The sequence below is a fragment of the Arachis hypogaea genome, chromosome 9 (assembly GCF_003086295.3).
Source record: "Arachis hypogaea cultivar Tifrunner chromosome 9, arahy.Tifrunner.gnm2.J5K5, whole genome shotgun sequence".
NCBI lineage: Eukaryota > Viridiplantae > Streptophyta > Magnoliopsida > Fabales > Fabaceae > Arachis > Arachis hypogaea.
Genome location: NC_092044.1, coordinates 110,867,765 through 110,878,965, shown reverse-complemented (window position 1 = coordinate 110,878,965; position 11,201 = coordinate 110,867,765). Strand labels below are relative to the sequence as shown.

The 11,201-nt window shown below is 30.9% G+C and overlaps 2 protein-coding genes across 2 annotated transcripts; one reads left to right on the top strand and one right to left on the bottom strand.

The window, feature by feature from the left end:
* Positions 1 to 989: 989 nt before the first annotated feature.
* LOC112711806 (linoleate 9S-lipoxygenase 5) lies at positions 990 to 7,924 on the top strand. The gene is made up of 8 exons (XM_025764528.3): positions 990 to 1,487; positions 1,844 to 2,136; positions 4,891 to 5,470; positions 5,560 to 5,645; positions 5,875 to 5,982; positions 6,140 to 6,444; positions 6,556 to 6,819; positions 6,902 to 7,924. Exons 1-8 carry the CDS (start codon positions 1,283 to 1,285, stop codon positions 7,668 to 7,670), a joined length of 2,610 nt encoding a protein of 869 aa, XP_025620313.1. The 5' UTR covers positions 990 to 1,282; the 3' UTR covers positions 7,671 to 7,924.
* LOC112711807 (thermospermine synthase ACAULIS5) lies at positions 7,794 to 10,611 on the bottom strand. The gene is made up of 10 exons (XM_025764529.3): positions 10,304 to 10,611; positions 9,745 to 9,811; positions 9,575 to 9,669; positions 9,390 to 9,492; positions 9,210 to 9,298; positions 8,939 to 9,095; positions 8,771 to 8,846; positions 8,598 to 8,656; positions 8,347 to 8,483; positions 7,794 to 8,261 (listed from the first exon to the last, which is right to left on the bottom strand). Exons 1-10 carry the CDS (start codon positions 10,417 to 10,419, stop codon positions 8,189 to 8,191), a joined length of 972 nt encoding a protein of 323 aa, XP_025620314.1. The 5' UTR covers positions 10,420 to 10,611; the 3' UTR covers positions 7,794 to 8,188.
* Between the last annotated feature and the right edge of the window lie 590 nt (positions 10,612 to 11,201).

Here is an 11,201-nt window from a genome sequence, read left to right as displayed (position 1 = left end):
TTCAAAATTATTTTATATAATATAATATTTATAATTATATATATAATATATATAATTATATGTTTATTAATTTAATATTATATAATTATTTTAATGATAAGTAATAAATATTAATAAAATAATTTTAGTCTATTTGAATTTATATAATATAATATTTATAATTTTATCCATATAATACGTATAATGATATATTTATTATATTTAAAATTATATAATTATTTTAGTGATAATTAATAAATAATATTAAATAAGAAACTTTAATTTGTAACAAAATTAAATTTCAGTAAAAGTTTTTTTTACAAAGTTTAATTTTCTTATGGTGTATATGTAATACTAATAATTCTAAAACGACCAATAATTGACTGGAGAATATATAGCACATGGAGAACATTATTTTTGCTAATTCCATACCTTCTTTGACCTAGCCATGATGCATGTGAATGAAACATATGGATTATGTGGATGAAAGAGACCCAATAGTCATCAATATATATTATAACATGTGAAACTGAATGTAAATATCTAAGCATAATGTTGATAGATGGGAAACAATTAGTCATATATTTTTTTCCCCACAAATTTGATGATATATCTTTTTAATGTGTTGATTCAAGATAATTGTAAGATTGTGAAAATAGTTTGAAAATAAACATGAACATAATTAAAATTGATACCTAAATCAGTTGTAGTCAATATATACTAATATATAATTAAGTGATCAACTTATTTATCTACTTAAATAAATGTTAAGAATTTAAATTTTATTTTATATATATAATAATTTATTAGTCAACAAATTTAGATTCGCGAAGAATTAGTTCATGTTTGGTCCAGAAAACATGAAAACAGATAGCAATAAAAGTAAACATGAATATAAGATTTTATATGTGTGGGAAAGATATGCAGAATTAAATAGTAATAGAAAAACATGTAGCTTTAGAAGAACGTGAGATAGGTAGCCCCAAGCCAATGGTTGCTTTAGAAGAATCAGGTCCTTTAATTATCTACTGATAAAATTAAGGAATAATATTTAGTATTAAAAGAGGTGTAATAACAAATAACAATACTATAATAGTATAATACATACAAAAGCATATGGGTCCCCACCAAATGTGACGCCACATTATATTACAAAAAAAAAGGACCACTCATGTATGTGATTATTTATTTAACCAATTGTGTGAAGACAAGCAAGAGAAGAGAAGGAAGAGAAGCAAGGGCAAAGCAAAGCAATACTCCGATCCAGAAGTGTATGAAACGGTAAGAAGGAAGAAGCTAAGGCATGGAGAATCACAAGCAGCAGAACGGTGTGGGTGGTAGCAGCAGCAAGGAGAAGAAGAAGACTAGTGTAAGAGGGAAGGTGGTGTTGATGAAGAAAGGGGTGCTGGATTTCCATGACATCAAATCCAACGTTCTTGATCGAATCCATGAGTTGATGGGCAACGGTGTCTCTCTTCAGCTTGTTAGTTCTCTCACTCCTGATCCAGGTTATCATAACTTAGCTTCCTCTCATTCCTCAAACTTGCCAACTCCACAAGAAAAGAATTTTTATCTCTCTCTGTCTTGTTTGACTTGGATCTCACTATCATACCATAAATAAAAGGTGAAAACTCGTGTGGAATGGACTTTACGCGAAATTGATAATTGAAAGTTGTTAGATGATTTAACTGATTTGACTAAATTTTTATCTAATAATTCTCAATTATCAATTTCATGTAAAAATAACTGCACATGAGTTTTCACCTAAATAAAAATTATTTGTTTTATGTTATCACTTTATTCCTTGCATTTGGCTGTGAGATGACTGAAGCTTATAAGTAACAATTTAATTAATGATATACAGTGAAGGGGAATAGAGGAAAGCATGGGAAAGTGGCATACTTGGAGAGGTGGGTTTCAAAAATAACATCATTGACAGGAGCAAAAGAGACAGAATTTGGGGTGAAATTCGATTGGGACGAGAGCATTGGGGTGCCAGGGGCAATCATAGTAAGGAACAATCACCATAGCCAGTTTTATCTAAAGACAATCACCATTGAAGACATTCCTGGCCATGGCTCTCTCCATTTTCCCTGCAATTCTTGGATATACCCTGCTCATCGTTACACCTACGACCGTGTCTTCTTCTCTAATAAGGTCATTCCCATTTCACTCTTCAAAACATCACATTTTTAATATTTCATTCTTCTTCTTATCCTATATATATATTCTCAATAATGATGTTACTCAACCACTATTATGGATCACATATAATACCTTATCAAAATAATAGTATTAAAAAGCTTTTAAATATAAACGTTTAAGTAAATATTAGCCGTTGATTGATACATTTAAAATTTTTTCAATAATATTTATATAATTATATGTGCCGTGCACTTACTTTTATATATATTTATCTTGCTCTTACTGTCTTACACCCACTTCTTTTAGTTTATTTTATTTTATTTGTCTTTTGTTAAATTTTTTCCCTGTCACTTCTTTTTGCAACATGTTTTAAATTTTTTTTCTAGTATTGTTTTTTTTCTAAATTAAACCTAAACTAACCAAACATCTCTGGCAAGAAAAACGGGTAATAAATCCCTTAAATGGAGCTCAGTATCGCGTCGGATTAATTCTTGACCTGCTGGATTAAGGGATATCGTGAAAAACTAAAAAAAAAATAGGAGAACAAATAACTCGGTGCATTAACTATGAAAAAAAATATATTTATACCAATTTTTATGTAAAATTATATATATATATATTATTTTTATAATATAAACTTATATTTTTATTTCTATTGAATTTTTATTGATTAATTTTAATACAAAATGAAGAACATACAAAAAAAAAAAAAACTTACACAAATATTAATTTGATTCCCCTGAAGGTTGGGGTTCATTGTGGGAATAGAACAATGAATAGATGAAAACTGAAACCATATGTGGTTTACTCACTTGTGTCTTGTGTGCCAGCTGGGTCATGTAGTTCCCGTCTTGCATGCTTTATTTTATTATTATTATTATTATTATTTGTTTAAATTCGATCCAATTGGTACAAGGTTATTTTATTGTCACTGTCAGTGGAATGCATCTCAACATATTCTTGTCATTATTATTATATTATTTTATTAGAATGGATCACTCCTAATCATTCTCGCAAAATAGTCACTCTGATAGAGATGTCAAAAATGTATTTTTAAAGATATTTTTTAATAATTAAAATTTAATACGTATAATTATTTAGAATATGTTATTTTTATTAAAATTAAATTAGATAAATTAATTTAATTAAAAAATTAATAAATTAAATTTTAAATTAATTTAAATTATTTTTTTATAAAAAATTGATTATAATATTTTTATTATAAAAAATAATTAAAATATTCTTATTATATATATATATATATTAATTTTAAAAATTTTAAATTTTAATTCTATAATGATAGAAAAGAAAAGAGTTAAAATTTAAAATTTTTAAAAAATTAATATATAATAAAAATATTTTAATTATTTTTTATAATAAAAATATTATAATTATTTTGTATGAAAAATAATATTAATTTAGATCAATTTAAAATTTAATTCATCTTTTTTTTGGTTAAATTAATTTGTTTGGGTGAATTTAAAAAAAAATATTTTTTATATTATCTTCTTTTAAAAAATTTTATAAAAAAATAAAAATAATTTTATATTTAAATAATTCATACAAAAAGATTAATTATGTTTAGATATAATTATATAAAAATATTTTTTTATTTATTTATTACGTAAAAAGTATATTTTTAAAAAATATAAATTATAATTTTTTAAAATTTTTTTGATTTTTTAAATATTTTTATTTTTATTTTTATTATCAAAAATTTATTAAATATACTAAAAAATAAAAAAATTATATTTATTAAGAAAATTATTAATTTAATGAGACCAAACAAACATTTCATTTGAGTGGCTCCTTTCTCGCAATCTTCTGACCCAGTTGAAAAGATAAGGTTTTAGGATTTGGGGTAAATCTGTAAATTCGAGTATAATGAATTGTTGGGTTATATAATATTGTGATAAGTTTGGGTTTCGTTATAATATATAAAAGTTGTTAATTAATTATTAAAAAAATTCTAAATGATTCTGAAAATTATTTCGAAAGACAAAGAGGTTTAAAAATAGTTTATAAATAAGTTATTTTGTGTTTGAATTTTTAGTTTTAAAAGTGTTTATTTTATAAAAATATGATAAAAAATAGTAGTATTATGAGAGAAATTATTTTTTTAAAATTTTTTTATAAGTTCTTAAATAGTTTTTTATAAACCCGCAATTTTGTTTTAAAAATTGTACCAGATATTAATACTACTACTTTTTATAAGTCAAAAGCTCAAAAAAATTACTTTTAAAATTTGTCAAACAATCTTTAATATAATCATTTATTATTTAAACTATTTTTTCAAAAGAAACTTATTTAAATTATTTATCCAAAATAGCCTTAATCGCACTTATCAAATTATATAACAGTTTTAATTAGGGCTGGCAATAGGTACGGTAGGGTTAAAAATTTTATTAAAACTCTACCCTACCCGGTTAAGAATCTCTCAACTCTAACTCTACCCGCTCCCTAAAACTCTAAACTCTACCCTACCTTACTCTACTCGCAGAAATATCAAATTTTTTTTAAATAAATATAAAATTCAATTATTTTAAATTTTATACATTTTAATAAAATAAAAAATAAAAAATTAATACTCTAAATTACTAAATTAACCAACTAATTTAATAATTATTCATTTATTATAAGTCATCACATAAATAAATTGCCAGCCCTAGTTTTAGTATATCAACTTTACACAAAGATTAACTCGACACGAATTTTCACCTATAATATTATGTTAATTATTATTGCAATTTTGTTGGCTTAATTCAGGCATACCTACCAAGTGAAACACCGGAGACACTTAGGAAGTTGAGGGAAGAAGAGTTAGCGACGCTTCGAGGGACAGGGACCGGTACCCTTAACGAATGGGACAGAGTCTACGACTATGCCTTCTACAACGACCTTGCTCTTCCTGACAATGGTCCCCATTTTGCTCGTCCCGTTCTTGGTGGCTCCCATGACCTTCCATACCCACGCCGTGGAAGAACCAGTCGCCACAACTCCCTCACCGATCCCGATACTGAGTCCAGATTGCACCTTTTCAATCTTGACATCTATGTTCCCAGAGATGAACGCTTTGGTCACCTCAAATTCTCTGATTTTCTAGCTTATTCTCTCAAATCCATTGCTCAAGTTCTTCTTCCTGAGATCAGATCTCTCTGCGATAAAACCATTAACGAGTTTGACACTTTCCAAGATGTTCTTGATATTTACGAGGGAAGCCTTAAGCTGCCCAGTCCAGGTGTCGCTTCTCAACTTCGAAACCTCATTCCATATGAACTGTTTAGAGAACTTGTTAGGAATGATGGTGAGAGGTTCCTCAAATTCCCAGTACCTGATGTCATCAAAGGTAATGCTTGCTTGCTTGCATATGCATGCTTATCCATTCCTGTCTTTGATTATTATGAACTAAGCTTTAACGAACTACAAATAATGCAGCTAGCAAGACTGCATGGAGAACCGATGAAGAATTTGCCAGAGAAATGCTTGCCGGTGTTAACCCTGTCATCATTCGTCGTCTCCAGGTACTATGCAACAACCATTTATATATACAGATGACTACACGTGGAGTTGATATTTAAAAATCGTTAGATAATTTGATAAATTCGACTAAATTATAGTTTAATGATTTTAACTATCAACTTTACATGCAATTGCACGTGAGTTTTCATCTTATATGTAGTTGTATTCTTGGTTTGGATATCATTAGAAACCTTTTGGTATTAAAAAATAGAAAGTGATTTACATCTGCAGGAATTTCCCCCGGTGAGCAAGTTGGACCCTGAAATCTATGGAGATCAAAATAGTACCATCAAAGCAAAGCACTTAGAAAACAGTTTGGATGGACTCACTATAGATGAGGTACTAACTACTTTCGTCTTGCATTGTATTTAGTGTGTGTCTCGTTTTAGCAAAACATTTTCTTTTAAATATTCTTAAAATGTGTCCTACTTGAAGAAGCAACACCTAATCCATATTGAAATGCTCTGTGTATTTGATTTTGATCATTCTTTTATAGGCGCTTGAAAACAAGAAGTTGTATATACTCGATCACCATGATGCATTGATGCCATACTTAACTCGAATAAATTCTACAACCACAAAGACTTATGCCACAAGAACACTCTTGTTTCTACAAAATGATGGTACATTGAAACCATTGGCTATTGAACTGAGCTTGCCACACCCACAAGGGGACCAACATGGAGCAGTTAGCAAAGTTTTTACTCCCCAAAAAGAAGGAGTACCGGCTACTGTTTGGCAACTGGCCAAAGCTTATGTTGCTGTCAATGATTCAGGATACCATCAACTAGTTAGTCATTGGTATGAGACTATTTGAAACTTCATTCATTAATCTTCTTGTTTTCTTTTATGGTTCCCAATAATGATGACTAAATAACAAGAAAGCCATTAAGCCAAGCTCATTATTTGTAGGTTATTCACTCATGCAGTGATTGAACCATTCATAATTGCCACAAACAGACAATTAAGTGTTCTTCACCCAATACATAAGCTTTTGCAGCCACACTTTAGAGACACAATGCATATAAATGCCTTAGCTAGACACACTCTCATTAATGCCGGAGGGGTGCTAGAGAGAACAGTTTTTCCCGGTAAATTCGCCTTGGAAATGTCAGCTGTTATATACAAGAGTTGGGTTTTCACAGAGCAAGCACTTCCTGCTGATCTTCTCAAGAGGTGAGTTTTCAAAAAACTTCATACCAGAAAATGATTTATATGATCATAACCAAATTGTAATTCTGTTATTGCTGAATTTTAGAGGGATGGCGGTTCCAGATTCAAGCAGCCCTCATGGACTTAAACTCATGATAGAGGATTACCCGTTTGCTGTGGATGGCTTAGAAATCTGGGATGCCATTGAAACTTGGGTGACTGAATACTGCAATTTCTACTACAAATCTGATGAGATGGTTGAGAATGACACTGAAGTCCAATCTTGGTGGAAAGAAGTCCGCTATAAGGGTCATGGTGACTTGAAAGACAGGTCATGGTGGCCAGAGATGAAGACTAAAGATGAACTCATTCAATCATGCACCACCATCATATGGATAGCTTCTGCATATCATGCGGCAGTGAATTTTGGACAGTACCCTTATGCCGGATACCTCCCTAACCGGCCCACGGTGAGCCGCAGATTCATGCCAGAGCCAGGGACACCGGAGTACAAAGAGCTTGAGTCGGATCCTGACTTGGCATTCCTGAAAACAATCACAGCACAGTTTCAAACATTGCTTGGTGTGTCACTGATTGAAGTTCTGTCAAGACATTCAACAGAAGAGGTTTATCTTGGGCAAAGAGAGAATCCTTACTGGACTTGTGATGCTGAACCATTAGCAGCATTTGAGAGATTCAAACAGAAGCTCATAGAGATTGAGAACAATATCATGGAAAGGAACAAGGACAAGAGATTGAAGAACAGGAACGGTCCAGTGCAGATGCCTTATACCTTGTTGTATCCAAATACCTCAGATTATTCAAGGGAGGGTGGTCTCACTGGAAAGGGAATCCCCAACAGTGTTTCTATCTAAGTAGTAAGAATTTCCCTGTTTGCCAGGATCCCTTCTCTTATTGGGTTGTAAAAGATGATTGTTTTTCAGCTTAGTATTTAAATGTAATTGTTTATGCCAAGACTAGAGTATATGTGAAATCTATATGTTAATAGGCTTAACATTATCATGTTAGCACTTCATTGATTTGTTGGAACTTGTACAATAATACATCATGTAATGGTTTTGATTCCAAACTTGAGATATACTAGTAATGATCCTTCTTCTTTTGTTAAGTAGTTGACTTTAGTTTTTTTGCATTTAGAGTATTAGCATAATCGTTGACATGCTCATACACAAAAGCACAAAATAGAAACCACTTTTCGCTCATTCATATATAAATATATATGAGCCTTTTTGGGGAACTACACACCAAAAGGAAAAAGAAGCTAACAAAAAGAAAATACATAGAATCAAAGAAAAACTCAGAGTCTTTTCACTTGCGTTGTGTCTTATCTTCCTTTTCTTTATGTGTTGTGATACTTGTCAAGCTTGGTTAATTAAGCTTGCTTGCCATGGCCATGTATGAACCTTGCAGCTTCCTCTGTATATACATGAGTTTCATTGTCCAACCTGCCAATAGTAAAACATTTATGTCTGTCAACACTAGTATATGAGATTGGGAAAACTTCTTGTCATAGGTTAGCATTTCACTTACGATTTACGAACAACTTTGCTCAATGTTGATGCTGAAGAGAATGTTCTGCCGTCCAGATATCTATTTTCCCCTTTAATTCTTTGTCTCATTCTGTTGTCTAGCTCTTCCACACTCAGATCTATTGGAGAATCTGAGGCCTATTGTATTCCAACAGAACCCAAGAAAAGAAAAAAGTCAGCATCAACTCATCTATTTCATTCTATGATATTGCATGCCAATTTGTCTCGAGTCTTATAAAGAAAGATGTTTACCATGACCCAGCCCCAAATATCAGCATAGGATGGTATGTGAGCTGAATAAGGCACAACATCTGCAAACAATAGGAAACGTGATTGATTTACTATAACTGGGTATCAAATGCAACAAAAAGAAAGGACCATATCTAAAAAGGGAAATCTTTCGAATGTCCTGGAAGATTTCTTACACTTAAAAACCTGTCTCAAGGTGTTGTAGATAGATGAAAACACCTCAGTGTGGCTGAATATTCCAGCTGGTCCTGCCTGAAGTATAACAACAATGTAGAAATGTTACTTTAGTTTTGTTTCCTCTAATAAGTGTTTGATTCATGTTATGTACACTGGTCTTATAATACCTGTGTTACAAATATGCCACCCTGCTTCAGTCTAGGCTTGACAGTGCAATCATAGAAGGACTTGGTGTAGAGTTTATAACAAGGGCCTCCATCAATTGGGTCTGCCAAGTCCCCAATTATCACATCATACCTCTCTTCTCTGCTTTCTAGCTCGGCCCTTCATATAATGACACATTGCAGTAAAATTTATCACAATTTTTGCATTCATGGCTGATACCTATTAGAACTTGGTAAATTCAAGAATCATAAGTTATAATTTTGATTAACAGACCTGGCATCATTGATGATGACCTTAAGTCTCGGATCATGGAATGCTTCCCTGTTTGCCACTAAGTATGATTTGCAGAAGTCTACCACCTCCTGATCAATAAATAAAAGCTTTGAAGAAATGAATTTTGATAATATAGCTCCATGGAATGTATATTATCCAACTTAGGAGACATTAATTTACCTCATCTATATCACACATTATAACTGTGTCAATGGTATTATGCCTGAGCAATTCCCTTGCAGTGGATCCCTCTCCTCCCCCCATAATAAAAACATTCTTTGGGCTGAATGAATAAAAGTTCTAGGTAAATCACATGGGATTGGGAATAAAATAAGATTCTTAAAGAGCATATAGGAGGGAGTTACTTAGGATGGTGAAGGAGTGGTGGATGAACAAGACATTCATGGTAGATGAATTCATCTGTCTCAGCACTTTGAAGCTTCCCATCAATTACCAATGCCTGTAACAGCCACATAAACTTAGTTTCCTCTTCATAAAGGTAGATTTAATTCTTTTGTATAAAGAAGATGCTTACCTTTCCAAAGGGCTTAGTGTCCAATAGTGCAATGTCTTGGTATTGGCTAGTTCCTGTATGCAATATACTACAACCGATCCAAAGAAGAAAATGAAATTACTCTTACATTAGTGTGTCTTCATAATAAAAGCAAATAAGATAATTGAAATATAGCTACACTTTGCAATATAAAAAAAAACTCTTATTTTCATTTATGTACTGTTTGTATATGTATGTATGTCTGCCTTTTTCATAGCCATAGGCAAAAGGAGCTTATCATTTTTTAGGATCACTTTACTTTTCCTAGCATGAGAAGCTGCAATCACTAAAGATTGTTCCACTTGTTCTATTTTTGTCTCATTTGGACTCAAAGAAGTTCTTGCTTCTCTTACCATATTGTCTCTGGCTTTATTCTTTTCATGAATCTTCTAAAGTCAATAAGAAAAAGTTATAATAGTAAATCATAAATAAACATGAAAAGGCCAAAATGCTAGTGTGGTATTTCATGTGACAGTTAGTGATATGAGGTTTTGGATTAGCTAAGAACAGGGAAGAAAAAAGAGTAGTTAAAAAGATGTACCTATTAAGAGCAAAGCACCATCTTAAGTTGTCTTCAATCTCTTCTTCATACCAACAACTCTTCCTGTAACCATTCATAGAATGGCTCTGCCCATTTGAGAGAGCTACCTCACCCATATCTCCCTAAGCTTTAACAAATCAAAGAGAGCTAAAGAAGAGAAGTGCAGTGGTGAACATATATATAGAAGGTGAAGATGGTCGTAATAAAAAGGAACAAGAGAGAGTGATGATTATGTGAGGAAAAAATCTAGCAAAGTAGAAGCAATGTATTCAATACTTGAAAAGAACAATATTCTCCTGGAGTTTCGTAAAAGCTACAATACAAATAAGCTCTATATATCTTGTCGTTTTTTGATGTTGATGCTCCGGAATATACGAGTAAACTATTATTTTAACTCTAAAAAAATTTAATTTTTGATCAAATTAGTTTTCAAAAGATAGAAATAACAATTTATCCTTCTAAAAATAATCTCAGTTAGACAAATATATTCATGATATAGCTAACATGTACCCTTAGGACTTTTTTTTCTAAAAAGATGGGAAGATTTGAACTCGGGACTTCTAAATAAATATGGAGAGACTATGTCATTTGAGTTATAACTCGTTGGCTTAAATTTTTTCATTTAATAGATACAAAACAAATGCATTAAAAACTTAAATTTTTTGTATTTTCAATAAAAATTTGTCAATTTGTAATCTTAAACTATGACTTTAGGACATATGATTGATAAGCCTAAAAAAATATATAAAAATCATATCTCAACATAGTCTTTTGTAAACTTACTTGAAAAATATAGGATATTTTCTCCTTCTAATTTTAATAGTTTTATAATTTATACTAAATGAATATTTTTAGGAAATATTTTACACGAATGCCAGAAGATTAAAAAAAATTGAAA